This window comes from Dryobates pubescens, chromosome 2 (assembly GCF_014839835.1).
Source record: "Dryobates pubescens isolate bDryPub1 chromosome 2, bDryPub1.pri, whole genome shotgun sequence".
NCBI lineage: Eukaryota > Metazoa > Chordata > Aves > Piciformes > Picidae > Dryobates > Dryobates pubescens.
Genome location: NC_071613.1, coordinates 29,522,708 through 29,539,136, shown reverse-complemented (window position 1 = coordinate 29,539,136; position 16,429 = coordinate 29,522,708). Strand labels below are relative to the sequence as shown.

At 36.3% G+C, this 16,429-nt stretch overlaps 1 protein-coding gene across 8 annotated transcripts in view; it reads right to left on the bottom strand.

Moving 5' to 3' along the window:
• Positions 1-16,429, bottom strand: part of PDE1A (phosphodiesterase 1A) — a 223,715-nt gene that overhangs the window by 22,740 nt on the left and 184,546 nt on the right. For all 8 annotated transcript variants that reach the window (XM_054173828.1, XM_054173822.1, XM_054173868.1 and 5 more), the window contains 5 exons: positions 11,780-11,880; positions 9,228-9,353; positions 3,388-3,489; positions 3,147-3,267; positions 121-202 (listed from right to left, as the gene is read on the bottom strand). In XM_054173828.1, coding sequence (XP_054029803.1) covers positions 121-202; positions 3,147-3,267; positions 3,388-3,489; positions 9,228-9,353; positions 11,780-11,880 — 532 coding nt within the window. The remainder of the gene's footprint in view (positions 1-120; positions 203-3,146; positions 3,268-3,387; positions 3,490-9,227; positions 9,354-11,779; positions 11,881-16,429) is intronic.

The window sequence follows — 16,429 nt, the reverse complement described above, 5'->3', positions numbered from 1 at the left end:
GCAAAGAAATACCTTCTACATGGTGTCATTTGGAACATTTAAAATTGGTATAAGAAATGCTCACATGATTTTAAATGCTCCTACACGTATAAGAAAAAGATAAATGCAACTTGTCATTACCTATTTGGGACTGAGCTACCAAAGTAGACTTGCGGTCACAGAGTGGGGAAAATTGAAGACCTAAAGCAGCCTCCTTGTCTCCCTGAAATCAACAATGGTTAATATTTATTATAAGCACATATTTGAGAGAGGGACAGAAAGGAATCTGAACACTCTTAGTATTGAGTCAACAGATCACTAATTCACTTATATTCCTAAATAAAAACAAGCCACAGGAAAAAAACAAAACACAACCAAACCACAAATAAACATACAAAACCAACCAACCAACCAAAAAAATACACCAAACCACACCCAAACCACTCATTATTTAAGTTTTTAGGAAAGTAGAAGTCTTACTTCTAACTTACATTTGACATTTTTTATAAAAAGGAACTTATTGAAAGCAAGTAAGTTCTCCTCAAGAGCAAGTCATCTGCCAATAAGATTAAGCAATCTTAAAGGTCTTTTCCAACCAAAACGATCCTATGATTCTATGACTCACATTTTGCAATTAATGCAATACATAATTAATACTTAAGTGTCATATAAGTCTACTTCTATTATAATTTGTAATAATGGCACAGCAGTGCTATTTAAATTGATCATTAGAATGTCATGAGATTTAAAAATCAACATCAAGATCAAAACAGTAAAGAGAATTCTTTGCTCAGGTGCTGAACTCAATAGATAAATTCAGTTTTTCTGGTTTTGAATGTATTCAGACTGAAAGCAGAATGATACAGGAGCTGTGATATGTCTTTGAGTGACTTGAACTATGTACTTCTTTAATGTTAAGGTTTTGAGATGAGTGAGTATATTTCTGTTTTAAACAAATAGCTCAGATTTTTCTTGGCATTAAAACACACTTTGTTTAGTTTTTGCTGCTTTTAAACTCAAAGCATTGTTTGGCTTTTCTCCCTGAAGTTAGCACTGGCATATATTTTAACTGCTAGCTGCAGTTAACAAAGTTTTTGTCTAGGTGATGGGGTTTTGTTGGATGTTTTGTTGTTTGTTTGTTTGTTTGTTTGTTTGTTTGTTTTTTTCCTGCTGCTTACTACTGCCTGTTAAAAAGCTGACTACTAAAGCATTTGTTTTACATCACCAGTTTCAGATTATGTTGCCTTTTTTATTGTTAGGCAGTGGAAGTAGTTGAATTACTATCTTTAAAAAAGAAGAGGAGGAATTAGCAGGCTTCTTACACATTTGGACTACTTCATCTTGGCTGGCATCTTAACAGACCAGAGGATGCACAACCAAGCCAGTGCACCTTGGAAACAGGACACCTACTGTGCCTGCACTGCTGAGTGCATTTATAAATGTACAGCTACTTCATCACACTTTAAATGTGTTGGAACTACTCCACAGGCTGGTTTTAGGAGTACATATAAAGAGGGATCAAATTCTTTGCATACTCCTATACAGCCTGAAAGACTTTTACATTTTATAGTGCTGACATATATACACGGTGATTTGATTCTGTTGTTAAATATCTTCATAAGTCTTTAAGGAGCTTATTTGGGATCCATATAGTTCTTCTAACAGAAAATATAAAGGAATAACTAAAACATTAGCTGATCTTAATCACCCAATGACCAGTGTGGTACTGTTTATTGTTAATGCTACATCCACTTGACTGGACACATTCCCTCACTATCCCATGGGCTTTGTCTAGTCTGTTTCTCCGTGACAAAATTGTTTTTACAGTTAGTAATTTCTGACCTTTTCAAGTAATATATATCTGGGGTAATCTGTTCCTCTTTCGTTCTCTCTAGTTCAAAATCCCCATCATTTTCATTTACACAAGCAAACACAAACTCATGACTTTTCTCAGTATTTCCACAAAACTCAGTCCATTCATTATTTAAATTATGGCACCAGCTTTCCAATCTGTCTCCCCAGTACAAAGTCAAGGATGCCCTGAAGCTGCCTGCTGAGAATACCTGCAAACGACCTCTAGTACCTGAGCAAGAACATTCTAGGGCAGATAGACCTAACAGCCTCACAGTTTAACGCTCTGACTTTTTCATCCTCTGACTTCTTTTTCCAGTGTGCCACATCCAGTCTGAAAATATAGAATCATTCAGTTTGGAAAAGACCCCTGGGATCATCAAATCCAGACATTAACCCTACAAAGTTCACCCCTAAACCATCATTATACAGCAAAATAAAGACAATCAAGCTGAGAAAGACATATACTGTTTCATTATCTGTATTAACCATTTTAAAAACATGTGTATAGCTGTAGAAACTGGGTAAAACCCAAACTAGACTTTGACTATCAATTACATTTCATTACATGTCACATTACAAATGTGCATGATCATAAATATTCATCACAGTGAGAATATTCCCCCTTTGAAGTACCAGTTTTTTCACCTGCTGAGGTGAGTGAAAAATGGCAGCAGCAACACCAATGCCCATCGGGCTTTCTCTTTGAATTCAATATCCCACAGAAATGAAAAGACTTTTAGAAAGGTGTGTCCTTGTTTTTGTGTTGAGATATATGGCCACAGAATTTGCAGGATCATACTGTCTAACCTAAGGCTTTGGATCAGGCTGTTACAAAAGAAAAACCTTCAGGTCTATGTGGCATATGCATGAGAAGTGTTGGTAAGGAAAAGAAATAGGAGGGCCTTCTGAAATCTGAAATGGAGACAGCTTTTTGCCTTCCTTGCTGAACATGAACTTTTCCTGTTTTCAGCTCCCTCATCCTACTCTGCTGGCACTTCTTTTTAACTCAGAGCATATATAAATTTCTGTCTACAGAATGAAAACAACTTGACAAGTTATATTATAATTGAAAGGGAAAAAAAACCACTCAGAATTCTAGTATCAGCTGAAATAGATACAGAGTTATAACAGTTTCATCTTATTCGCGCACATAAAATTTGAATTTGTCAGTGTGAAGAATAAGCAATATATACTACTGACTATGCTTGTCAATCACAACCAATAGCATCCTTGCTAGTAGACTTATAAAAAGATTTCATTCTGTAACCATTGCTTCTGGGACTAGATTTATTAAAAGATTTTTAAAATGGCACCTGTCGAAAAAATTCTTCCATCAGGGCCATGGTCCACCGGTGGTGCAGTTCCCAGGATTTTGCTGGATGACTTATGTCTGCTGCGTGTAGAATCAGAGACATGGCTTTGGCTTTGTCTACCCTGTCAATTCAAGGACATGCTCCAATTATCTCAAAACAAAAGCAACTGTTAAAAGTTCTTTTCTAATACATGAATTCATTGAAAGACTGTAGATAATGAGCATAATGGAAAATAACCTACCCCTCTGTCTGTTGCAGAGTATGTCGCATCGTTTTAATTTGCTGGAAATGGCCTGACATGTCTGTGGACAACACCATCTCAATGACCAAGCTACGCAACTCCCTAAAAATAATTAAAAGCAAAACGACTTATTACAATTCATGTATTCTTTGTATGGTACATTTGTTAAACAGTACTTGTTAAATGATAACTTTCTAAATAACACCACAGGGTTTATCACATTTTCTTTAAGCATTTCAATAAATTATTAACAACCTGAACGTTGCATCCTAAAGGGATTCTTGTGAAAGCAGCATACTTCAGAAAAAGCACTCTGCAATCATTCTTTCAGCCAAACTGTTTTGTAATTCCTCTTTTCTAGTGTATAAACTAAAATTACATGTAGCTCTGTCATCCATTATAAGTCTTTATTTTTCAAATAGTAGAGTATACAAAAAACCCCAGTTGTTCTCTAGGCTTATTATCACAAAAAAGGATATATTTCTGTCTTTTATTACCACCTGCATATTAGTGATGACCTGATATCACACTAAACCTAGCAAGAAGGCTGTGGAAACAGAACAAGAGGTATTGCATCTAAAACACTATCAATGTTATATTAATATATGACCATTGTGACAAACTACCCTTCATCTTTAAAATAGCTTAGTATCTATTCCATGATTCAGAAGAACTTTGGGATTTATAAGTTATCTGTATTGTGGTATTATTGTCAGTCTGGCTCATCCATCAGCTTTTCATTAAATGAATACAAAAATAGTAAAGCAAGCATCATGTAAGAGAGGGTATTAATTCTGATTGTACACAAAAGTACATTCATTTTGTCAACGTTAATTCTGATTTGAAAAGTTCTGTTTCCTCAGTGTAGAAGGACTGTCTATCCTTCTGCATATCCTCCTACATGGAGTCTACTGAGCCTTTATGTAGAAAATGTTTAAATGGCCTAGAAAGATTTATGTGCAAATGTTGCTTATATGTATATCAGGGACAATTCACAGCATTATTTTTTTCATTTTGTGGCATATACCCTCATGAGCACACCCCCAAACTTAATGGTGTCCAAATATCAATTGCAACAATAGAACCCTACATTAGTCAGTATCATTGATCTTTCATACTGTATTCATATCCTTGATTTACTCAACAATGATGTTTTTTCAAAGGACTGTTTTAAAAAGGTAAATTGTAGTTTTTCTTTAGGGCTGTTAGAATAGTTTGTTACAAAAACATTTAATCTGATACTTGTCATTGATTTTTGTATAGTTATTCCTGATTTGCTTTGATGTAACTGGAAAAAAGATGCTCACATCTAGTCAATAGTATGCAGCCATAGCAACTTGTGTTTAGAAAGTGCATTGCCTTATCTGACTTCACAATAAGATACTAATTAATTTGCATCCCAACTGTTCCTCCTCCACACTTCTTTGAAACTGTACTCTTCAAACACAACTTAAACCCATTAAAAAAAAAAGAAAAAAAGAAAAAAAAGAAAAAAAGAACAGCTAATACTGTATGAAAACTGATCACTTTACACTGTTAAACCCTGTCATTTGTATGACTGAAATAATTATCACTTCCCCTTTCCATGGTAAATTTTCCTAGGAAGTTCCCATGTATGAACTTCTAAGAGTAATCAGAAATAAGTTCACCTGTACGTTATGAGACACACAGAGAAGCAAAATACTACTTTCAGTTATTGACACTGTCATGGCATCAAACAAACCCTAATTCTTACTTCTGTCACAAGAATAAAGATCAAACAATGTAGCACTGTCCTCACACGCTTCTGGAGACTTTTTGCCGCAAAAAAGCTGCTTAACAGCAAAGAATAGGCTCCCCATCTACAGTCTGCAGCTGTTTCCTGCCTGCATTCCACCCATCATCTACAGAGTGGTGAAAAATTCAGAACTGATGGGGAAATGTTAAATAAAGTTCTAGAGCTACAAATGCTTAACCCACTACCATTACACAGAAGATTACTCTTGGACTTAAATAATTCCTAAATCTCAACTTCCATATTGAAGGAGGCCCCAGCTGGTCTCACAGGTAACTCCTGGACAAAAATCTCTGATCATTTTATTAAGCAGTCCATAGCTACAAGCATGGGGTTAACACAGTACTGCTCACACAACTATGGTAAAAAGATATGTAGGTATTGTCATCTTAAGAGGTATTACAGAAAGGCTTAACAATATTCACATACAGTGCACAGCAGTTTTGTGGGGCCCACAATTGGAAGATTGTTGGGTTTGAGCATATATTGTCCATTTTTCTTAAGTAAACTGTAACGTGCTGTCATCTTTTCTTAACCCTTCTATATGCATATGCCCTATTCATAGTATACTGTAAGAAAACAGATGCAGGATGAAGTGAAAAAATTACATGAATAATGCTGTAATAAACAAGATACAAGGAGTGGCACATTAATTTCTCAGGAAAGTAGTTAACCAACCAAGAGAAACCAGCTTTACCTGGGTTTGTCCATGGCAAAGATATTTAGTCATCTGGAAACTAATGAAAAAATGCAAGAACAGGCTAAGATGAGCAAGAGCAAATTGGGAACTGAGGACATAAGGTTCATCTTGCAAGTTAAGGAATCCTGCTTCCCTCACACAGAAGAGTGCCAAGGGAATTTGTGAAAGAAAAGATGTTTGTTATACATTATTTATAATGCATGTTTTATTAGTCTTTTTTCTATAATCATGCAATATACTGTTGTATGCCTTATGACTGGAATGATTTGAGACAAATAACACCTGGCCACCTGTAATTGTTGATGCAACACATGGAGTGCTAGAACAGTAGAAGCCTGGTAAATCAAACAAGGGAGACCAAATGCATCTCACTTTAGTAATTTAGGGGTGTGAAGTGAGAGAAACAAGACAGTATGAAAGACTAGAATACATTTTCAGAGTTGAGAAAAGTGTGAGAAATTACTATGAATGTCACATGTTATCCACAAAGGACACCTCATCAGAATGCTGGCAGTGTTTCTCTGCTAAGAACCATATCCTGTGTTTTAAACTTAATTGAAGCTGACAGTTTATTATTGCATTTCTCTTCTTAAAGAAGAAATGTAGAAGAAATGCCATGTAGAACAGAACATGTAATACTTATAAAATAATTCTCAGTCATTTTGCTTCATATTGCTGAAATAATTAGCAGAACTACAGTTTAAATAGACAGCAGTGTTAAATTTGAAAAAAAACCTGAAACTGTTGCAACTCAAGCAAACAGATCTGACAGTAGTCAAGAAATTAATCAGTGCCAGGAAGTACATTAAAAAGTTGAACAAATTATCATTTCAATTTAATGCCAATTTAATTCAGTAAAAACTTCAAAACTCTTAGTCAAACAGCATGAATTTCAGTATAGATCCAAGAAGTTCACCCAGTAATAAGAGAAAACTGAAGAACTTCTTTCAAGTGGCTAACAGATCTGACATTGCACCTGTGAACACCTGTATCTGATGACAGCATAACTGGAATTTTTTAATATTAGCAACAAGTACCAAGAAACCCTCATTTCCATGACTGACCCTCTAAAGCACCAGACTTCAACAGGTTGTGCAGTTTCCTAGACTGGCACTTTGGAAAGTACAGACTGCAATTGCCTAGTTAAGTGACAAAGCATAGAACCGATCGTCTACTTTAGTTGCTTGAGCTTATTAGTCAGGTTGTGCATCTCTTCTAAGTTGTACTGAATAGCCCCTACAAGAGACCATAAACTCTACATAGTTTACTTGCCAAATCCTACCAGCTTCAAACTGGCTGCATAAAATAGTGGAATGGATCAATGCAGTCGCTCTATACAAACAAAATTTGCAAAACTAAAAAGGAAGTCCTAATTGGGTTACAGTGAAAGAAGATTGAAAAGCAAAAGCAAACATACTCAGTGTGTAATTAAGTAACTTCCAAAAGAACATGGCAGTTTATTATACAGGTTCAAAAATGGTGGAGAAATTAAATGCAACAGAAGTTAGAGCAAAGGGTCCATAACTAGACTGGAGAAAGAACCATGGGCAGACCAGACAAAGCAATCTATGCAGAGAAGAGTACGCGTCAGAAATGTGAAGACAGCCTATGACATTCCTCCCTTATTCTGTTGCAGTTCACTGGAGCGATATGTACAAACATCACACTCCTGGAAACCATAGGCTCCACTTTCTACAGGGAAATATTTTCTTTCACAGGACTTTCCATCCTATCATTCTTTTCACCAGTGACATAACAATAGGGAACAACTGGGATACACTTTACTAGCTGGCAACCAGATTTCTGTCGGCTGCAGCAACTGCATGCAGGGATCACCAAACTACGCTCAGTTATGGTGGACTGCAGTGATGAAGGAGTCAGGACTAGGGAAGCACATAGGTGTCTTCAAGACATTCTGGTCCAGTCCTGAACTGAAATTTAACTGCAGAAAGCCTTCCCCTTTCTATCTGGAAGCATTCTGACAGGAAACAATATGAAACAAAGACACTTCAAAAAAATATACTCAAAGCAACAAGTCTGAAGAGTTGAAAATCATTACCTCTCTACAATGATGATTTTAAAAGACAGAATATCAGCCTCTGATGGCTGTCTCCTGGCACAACCATTTTCTCCATACTCAATAGCTAGGACAAGCAAAAATAGGGTCACAGAGACAGACCTATCAGTGGGGGACCTTCCTGGAAGCAGAACATCTCTCTCTGACTTCATAGTCCCCATATGTGCAAGAGATTTTAAGGATTTCTGAATAATAGCTATGCTTAGAAAACACAGAAGACTCATTTTAAGCATCTTATGCAGCAATCACAGATATACAAAGACAACATGTCCTTTTTGAAAATGGAGGAAATTTTAGCTCTAACACTTCTTCATTTTGGTCTTACAGGTGATAAATCAGTTATGATCCTGTTTCTTTCAAGCTGTTCAAATTTTGTTCAGGAATCATACTACATTTGAGAACAAAAAATGTCATTTCTGTAGCTCTTCTGGGCCTTTATTACTATTGGACTCTCCAAATAATTCATTTTTTAATGCTTGACCAGGATATGATTATGCTGAGCTGCGTTACACCAAAGATTTCCCAGAGGCAGTAGTACTCAAGCTGGTAGCACTGTGTCACTCTGCATCAAGATTTTAATTCACTCATAGACAAAGGTAGCCTAGCTTAAGAGTGGTTTTCCTGAAAAGCTATTCCACCTGAGACACTGTCCACAGTCCAACACCATGCTTCCTAAATGCACCTAACTAAAATTATATGGAGTCTTCCAAACAGTACTTTGTTACACCACAGAAGCCTTTCCTAAGCTCTATGCATTGATTAGCCAAAGCTTCTTCCTGCAGTTTGAATTCTTAAAATATACACCACAAGGGAGATCTAGTGGTTTGTTATTATGTTTAAATACTGGAATGATTTTTTATTCATAGAATCAACAAGGTTGGAAAAGACCTCAAAGATCATCAAGTCCAACCTGTCACCCAAGACCTCATGCCTACTAGACCATGGCACCAGGTGCCACATCCAATCCCCTCTTGAACACCTCCAGGGACAGTGACGCCACCACCTCCCTGGGCAGCGCATTCCAATGGCAAACGACTCTCTCAGTGAAGAACTTTCTCCTCACCTCAAGCCTAAACTTCCCCCGGTGCAGCTTGAGACTGTGTCCTCTTGTTCTGGCGCTGGTTGCCTGGGAGAAAAGACCAACCCGCTCCTGGCTACAACCACCCTTCAGGTAGTTGTAGACAGCAATAAGGTCTCCCCTGAGCCTCCTCTTCTCCAGGCTAAACAATCCCAGCTCCCTCAGCCTCTCCTCAGAGGGCTTGTGCTCGAGGCCTCACAGTAGGTCTTACCTCCAGTCATCTTTGGTTAAATGTGTCAGGATGTTCATTTCCTCTTCTTGCATGAGTTTATATGCAGCACTTACATGATGATTTTCAAGAACAGAACGATCATTGTACAATATTGCAACATCAGACCTAATGTTAAAAGAAAGGCAGAATTTGCAATAATATCCTGATGATGGCACTGTGGAACGTAGGACTGTGTATTCTTTATGAATATTGACTATATCTATCAAGTCAGGCTTATTTGCTCCTATGGTATCAAATTCTGATAAAGTTTCCGTCCTAAATGTATAAAATATTGTCATTATACCATAGTATACACAGTTTGAGGGAAAGTAATATTTTTAACTGTATAATTTTATTATTTATATAACTGTGACAAAAATTTGTGAATTCTTTGAGCTTCTTCACTGTAGACAACATCACAGAGCAACAGAAATGCTCTAATTAGGCTACTTCGATCTCTGTCGGTACAACCCTTTAAAACACAATGCATCACCAACAGAGGTGGCTCCACACATAGCATGGGTATTAAGAACTTACTACCCCTGTTCTGAGAGAGATGTGCTTAGGCCCATATCACTCACAAGCAGAAGATTCTGTGATCCTTGTAACAGTGGAATGTAAGAGATGCTAAGCTGAAATTTGATAGAATTCAAGTGCTTCCTTGAGCCAGACCCTTACCTCAACATTAGCAGCCTCAACAATATCCTTTTCTCTCAATTAAAGAGTAACCTACAACCCCAAAATTACTTTTCACAAATTTCTATATGATTTTAATTTATCATGTTAGCTACAAGTGTCATCAATCCTTGGGGAATTTGTTTCTTCAAGACCTGAATTGACTTGCTAAACAACCTCAGGACAGCACTTTCTGCTACACTTCTGTTCTGACAAAACAACTCCCAAGTGTTTCAGTTTGGGTAAACTGGAATGTCTGTTTTAGAGGAATGGTGTGGTGATTTAGCAGTACACCTTACTATGAAATTAATGGGGGAACTTCAACCTCTTGTTCTGCTGAGCAACAGTATATGTTCAGTGTAACCACCTACGTGTAAGATATGGTACCAGAGAATCTAAAAAAACTAAAATAGGATTGGAAACTTTATTTAAAGGAAATGAACCATAACCCACATAAATTATCAATATATTTGCATCCATAATCCTGTTAAAATCAAGGGGAAATCTGTGGTAAGCCAATCACATGTTTATGAAGTACAGTGTGAGCTACTTATGACTAATTTTCAAAAATGCTAAGATTTGCCATGAGTATGTCAGCTATTTTGTCAGCTTTTCTGAGGCAAAATAAGCTTGGAATCATAGTCTTGGGATGTCACATCAGGGCCCAGTTCCACTAGAAAAGAAGAATGAGCTCCATCACAAACCAAGTATCTGTTCACAAGTATACACAAGTAACATTCGAAGTCTAACAACTTAATTAATTTTCCACTTTTGCAATACTTCAGAGCAAAATATTAAGGACAAAAATAGAAAAGTAATATAAACTTGGAACTACAAACTGAAGTTTATTTTTAGACAGACTATGCTGAAGGAGAAAAACTGCAGATTATTTCAGCTGCAGATACAGAATTTGTTCACTGAAGGTACATCTCAGGGCACAAGTATGATACAGATTTAATTTAAATGTAACCATTGGGCACAATCTGTATGAGTGAGTGGAGAATGCTTCTGTTCAAAGTTGTAGCATTTCTAGCACAGGCCTGTTTTGTTACAATATGTTAATGCTCTGCTGAAATAATTTTTTCAAGAGCACATAAAGTGTATTCCTCAACTGAGGATACTGAAAACAAAGTATAGCCTAGTGTGGCAGAACAATGCACTAGGTTAAGTATCAGATATACCATTTATCATCCAGTAATGGATTAGTCAGTGATTTTCCTTTGATAAACTGAAAATATTTTAAAGAAGAGATGTATATGCTGTTGTTCCAGACTGGAGTCTAGGATGACACACCTGAATGAGATCAGAGTGACTTTCAAACTAGATGTCTTTCCAAATTTGTTTTTCAAACCTACTGCAAATGCCATCAGAACCTGCCAGGAGAGGACTTGTGGTAGGTATTTCTAAAGCTGTATTTGAAGGTTTCTACCTCTGTTCTAGGACCCACTAAGTTTCATACACAACTTGAAACAAAACGTGGCACCTCATTTAAGTGAAGATGTTGCTGAAAATGAAATAGTATTTTTCTGGCAACACTGTGGAAGAAATGATTCAGTCAAAACTATCTGAATTTAAAAGAGCAAACAGAGGGATAAGGAGTTTCCAAGTCTACACTTTGAATCTTTTAAAATCTCTTGACATGTCAGCTCTTCAAAATATAATGATTTCATACACTATGGAGCTTACTTCTACATGCTTTTGCATACTCTGTTTGTTCATGTGAGCAGTCCCATTAACTGTACAGAGGTCAAGGAAGCAATTTGTAAAATCAGGAATGACCTGGCTACTTCCTAGCTCTATTAGTAAAAGGCATGAAGCAGTTCAGCCCAATGAACAGCAAACTCCAGATACAGCACTTAAAAAACCACTTTGCTCACCTGGTCTGAATATGAAAGTTGTTTGTGGTCCCAGTATGTTCGTAATCATGGATGGCAGCTGCAAAGATCATTGCTAAAATTTCCAGTTCTGTGAGCCAGTGCTAGCAAGTAAGAAACAAATGATAGTCATATCTTCTGTTACAGCCTAACTCAGAGTAAACACTAAAGTAGTGGAAATGTTTTGCATTACCTTCAATTCAAGTAAAATTTATTCTTATCTTATTCCAAGTAACTACATATCCACAACACTTCAGTATTATTATACAGCAAAATAACTCCTTGTACTTACTATGATTTCTCTAAGAGCAAGTTAATATCCTTACAGTCACTAGTAAAGTAAATACTGGCAGTCAAAAACATAAGAAGTTATTACAATAATTACATTGTAAATTTTGCAGATGCTTTGAGTAAGAAGTATCTAATCTGATAGCCTATACATGGCACTTGTCCACATTATGGTGCATTCATCCAAAAACCTATTACAAAGTTAAGGTTTTCATGTGTCTTTTAGTGAACAATATACACAGTTCATCATAAATTCTAGGTACAACACTGGCATTAGCTGCATTTTACCATTGTACATAGCACTAAAAGTAGAGCCATTGGGGATTTTACTGTTATAACTTTTATTATACTTTGTAGTAATGCAAAAAAAGGCTGCATAAGGCTAGTATAAATTTACACAGAACAAAAGGTAATACAGGTCATGTATAGAAAGTAATTCAGACCCTAGAGTTTTGTTCACTTTTATACCTCTTGCTAACTTAAGCTGCTCTGTATTGCATGATTTGTAAAATAACTTCTGTTATTTTATCTTTCAAGTTCTATTTCTTGAATGATAAGTCATCTTTGAGAAGAAAATTTACTCTATCTAAAAATGGGGGCAGAAAAATCATATGATAATTAACCCCCACAGTCATAGGACTGATTAAGTCAAATGCCAGTCAAGCATTTCCACACATATTTCAGACTTTTCTAGTGTAGAAGTACACTTCTATACTAAAGGACTGAATAGTGATCTCATCCTTACACACCCATATATGCACATATATGTGTATGAATGGATATATCATGTAAAAGCTGCTAATAGTAGTACTTCTTTCAATGAAGAAGAAAGAGTGAAGACTCATAAGTAATGTGATGACAATTAAATAAGTCAGTGACAAAATAAGACTGCTAAAGAACAACAAGTACTGGCTGTTGGTGAAGTAATATAGATTTTTAAAGTTCACAACAGAGAAATGAGAATGTACTGTGAGCAGTTCTAAAAAAGGAAACTATGACCTTCAACGTATTGTGTGTCACAAGAAACCAGACTGTGACCAGTCCTGGCTTTCACAATGTTTTCAACATACCAAAGAGAAGAGAAACCAAATCATTATAAGTTAACTAAAGCTAAACATAACCTTTTTCTTTACGATCAGCTCTTACAATAACCAAAATAGATGCTAGACAATGAGTTTATAAATAGCAAACTATTCCTTACAAAGAACATCTATGGGCTACGCAGACACTTCATACAGTACTATATGAGAATGAGTATTCCAGGGACTGTAGGTGTACACTCAAAATTCAGATAAGCATTGAAATCAGAAAATCAGAGAACTGCTTTGGCTAAAGAATTTCTAAGAAGGTAGGAGAAAGCTCTTGGAGAGTTAAATGGTTTTCTCAAAGGGAGAGGGAAAAGCAGGTATCTGGAGGCCTGCAAGACTTAAAAGAGCTGGAATTTGCTTATGTCCTGACATGCAGATATGATAGCTATTGGAGAAGATATTTTCTTATTGACAGATGTTTTCCAATATTATAAATGGATTATAAGTAAAGAAATTTATTTCAACTTTCTGTGGGCTCTAGCTCCCTTTTTAAAAAACAAAACCAAAAATCCCCAAAAACAACCAATGATGGATCTCAAAAATTAGTCAGAAAGGGAATCTCTCACTTATTGACAGGAGAGTCATTTTTTCCTGTAATTTCAGCAATACAGGTGTGTGGGAGGAAAAGGGATGGTGGGAAGATGATCGATGACTCAAAAGTTCTTTACAAGATGTATTCCCTGGGACTTGGATTCTTAAATCTTTATAAAGATGAAGATTTTATAAATGCAGAGTTGAGTTATATATTTCAGTTGCATCATCTGGGATTTACTCTCTTGGGAAGGTTAATAGATTGTGTGCCATCTGTGATATCTAACTTTCTAACACACTGATCTGAGGTGGTTGGATCTTGCCTTTTAAGATAGACAGTAACTTATGGAAAACACAATGATCATTTTATTTTTTTTTAACTATGAGTATGTCATTTCTCAGTAGAATCTCTCTAAGGGCTTGTGGAGAAGCACAGATTCTGACTGGCCCACTATTTTTGGCAAATGATTAAATACGACTGTTTTCCAGGTATCTATAAAAGATACAAAATGTGTGACCTTAAAAATGGGAATCATGAAAAAGATTTTGTAAAACTCAGCTTCAGTATGAAGCTTCAGTATGTCTTGAAGAAATGAGGAAGGAAAACAATAATTCTTTGCAAGACTTGAGATACAGTGAAAGCACAAGAACTTCAACTCTGCAAAAACCACAGAGGAATTCAATACAGAATTGCATCAAATTGAGTCCTGTCTAATTATTTGTTAGAGGATACAATGGAGTTAAAAAAGGCCTTACAATGGACATACTCTGAAAACGATAAGCTTGAGAAACAAACCTCAAAGCATTATAGAGTACAGTTCCATGGGGTTGACCAGTGAACAGGAAAAAACCTCAGCGAGTTAAATAGAACATTTGCATGATACTGATATGTTCTCAAACAGCAAATGACATTTGGGACAGAAACACCTTGCAAGCTGCAGAATCACTAGACCTTCTTTCAAACACTGATTTATATAAACTTTCCTTCTGCCTGACAAGTTGTATCTGTTTGAAGGCAATCTTGACCAAGTGCTGTCTTTGCTGTTCTTTCCAAGAACTTTCCAAAATCTTAATTCAGCAATTGAAAAGTGAATATTAAAAACCTGGCTTAATTTTGTAGGAATGTTTTGTAGCAATGTTGCAATAGTAAAGAGGTTTAACAGCTAAGTAACTGTAGTAAAGCCTAACCTTTTCTGAAAATAGTTGTCTAAATCACGTGAAAGTGCAGTTACAAGGTTAAGATGCTGATATTGTAGAACTTGAGTTGGAGAGGCCTATCTCATTCTCATATCCATCCAACAGAAGAGCAGATATTCAAATACAAAACAGGTTCCTTCATTTGCTGTTCACAGGTACACAGAATGTGTGGCAAACTCATTTAATCATTGACTAAACATCCCAAATTAACTAGAATAGTTCTGGAAGTTGCAAACTTGTCCTGGCATCACAACAAAATAAATAAATCTGGATGTTATGGCCTTTTTTGATGGGCTAAGGGAATGTCTATAATATAAAATATAACAAAGGGATTTTCCTCCCTGTTAAGCTGCTGATCCAGGTGTATACCTGCAACAAAGACAAGTCTCACGTCACTTAACGCTTGCAGTTGATCTTACAGTAGAAGACAAAGGTAGGATATGAATCATGATGTAATCTCTGCAAGGTTTTTCTTATATTAAAATGTTATTTTCATACATGAAGGTTGTACACAACAACTTTGATTTGGCGTCATCTTGGCAGCAGCTGTCTAGCCTATGTTTCAGTCTTATGTGAACATCCTTTCGCAAGAAAACACCTCAATGTGAAAAGGAATCTTAGCTGCCTTCAGTCTGCAAGTAGTACTTGTGCTAAATTGTAGCTTTAAAACTTGATGCTTAGAATACTAAGATGGTAACACACTTCCTTCTAACAGTACACTCAAACCCTCCAATGCCTGGGGACTTGTTCTTGCCTCTACTGAAGCCAAAAGCAAAGCTTTCAGTGAGAAAAAGCTTAACAAGTGAATGACTATCATTTATTGTGTATATATTGCAGCACAAACATCTAAAGTCTTATGGAATTGGTTCATGGCTCTGCAAACAGAAATCACTGTCACTTTCCAAGTGCAAACAGAAATCACTGTCACTTTCCAAGTGCATTCATAATGAAGACGAAACATCAATAGGCCATTGACAGAGATGCCTGTTTTCTTTCAGTCAGTATTTACTTTTTTCCTAGCAAGCTGATAGTGAGGAGATTCCCACTGCTGGTGTTAGATCTAAGACAAGTGTTTAGGGGGAAAAATGCTTGCACAGACTCACTTTAGTTCCAAAGTGAAAAAAAAAAAAAAAAAAAAAAGCAATCTTCTACCTACTATAGCCACATACAGTATACAAGAGCAGTCCTATATAAGGGTACAAACTAAAAGAAAAAGCAGCTGCTGAGTATTTAAGTAAGCCTGCATTGATTCAGTATGTTTTTCTATGGCCAGGGCCTCAGAAGAAATTAAAGCTTCCCTGTTTGATCACACCTCCCAGGCTCTGATGTGGAAGTGAGACAATCTCACCTGCCCACTCCCGCAAATACATCTCCTTCAGTATGATATATAATACACAAGCACAGGCAAGGAAAAGCAAAAAAGGATTTAAGGAGGATCATTTTTCTCCTTTATTCCTCTGTATAAGGAGTTTGAGCCTGGAAAAACTATTAAAGTTACATCACATTCACAGCCTGAATGGTAGTTTGGAATCTATCTCTGTTCAATTTT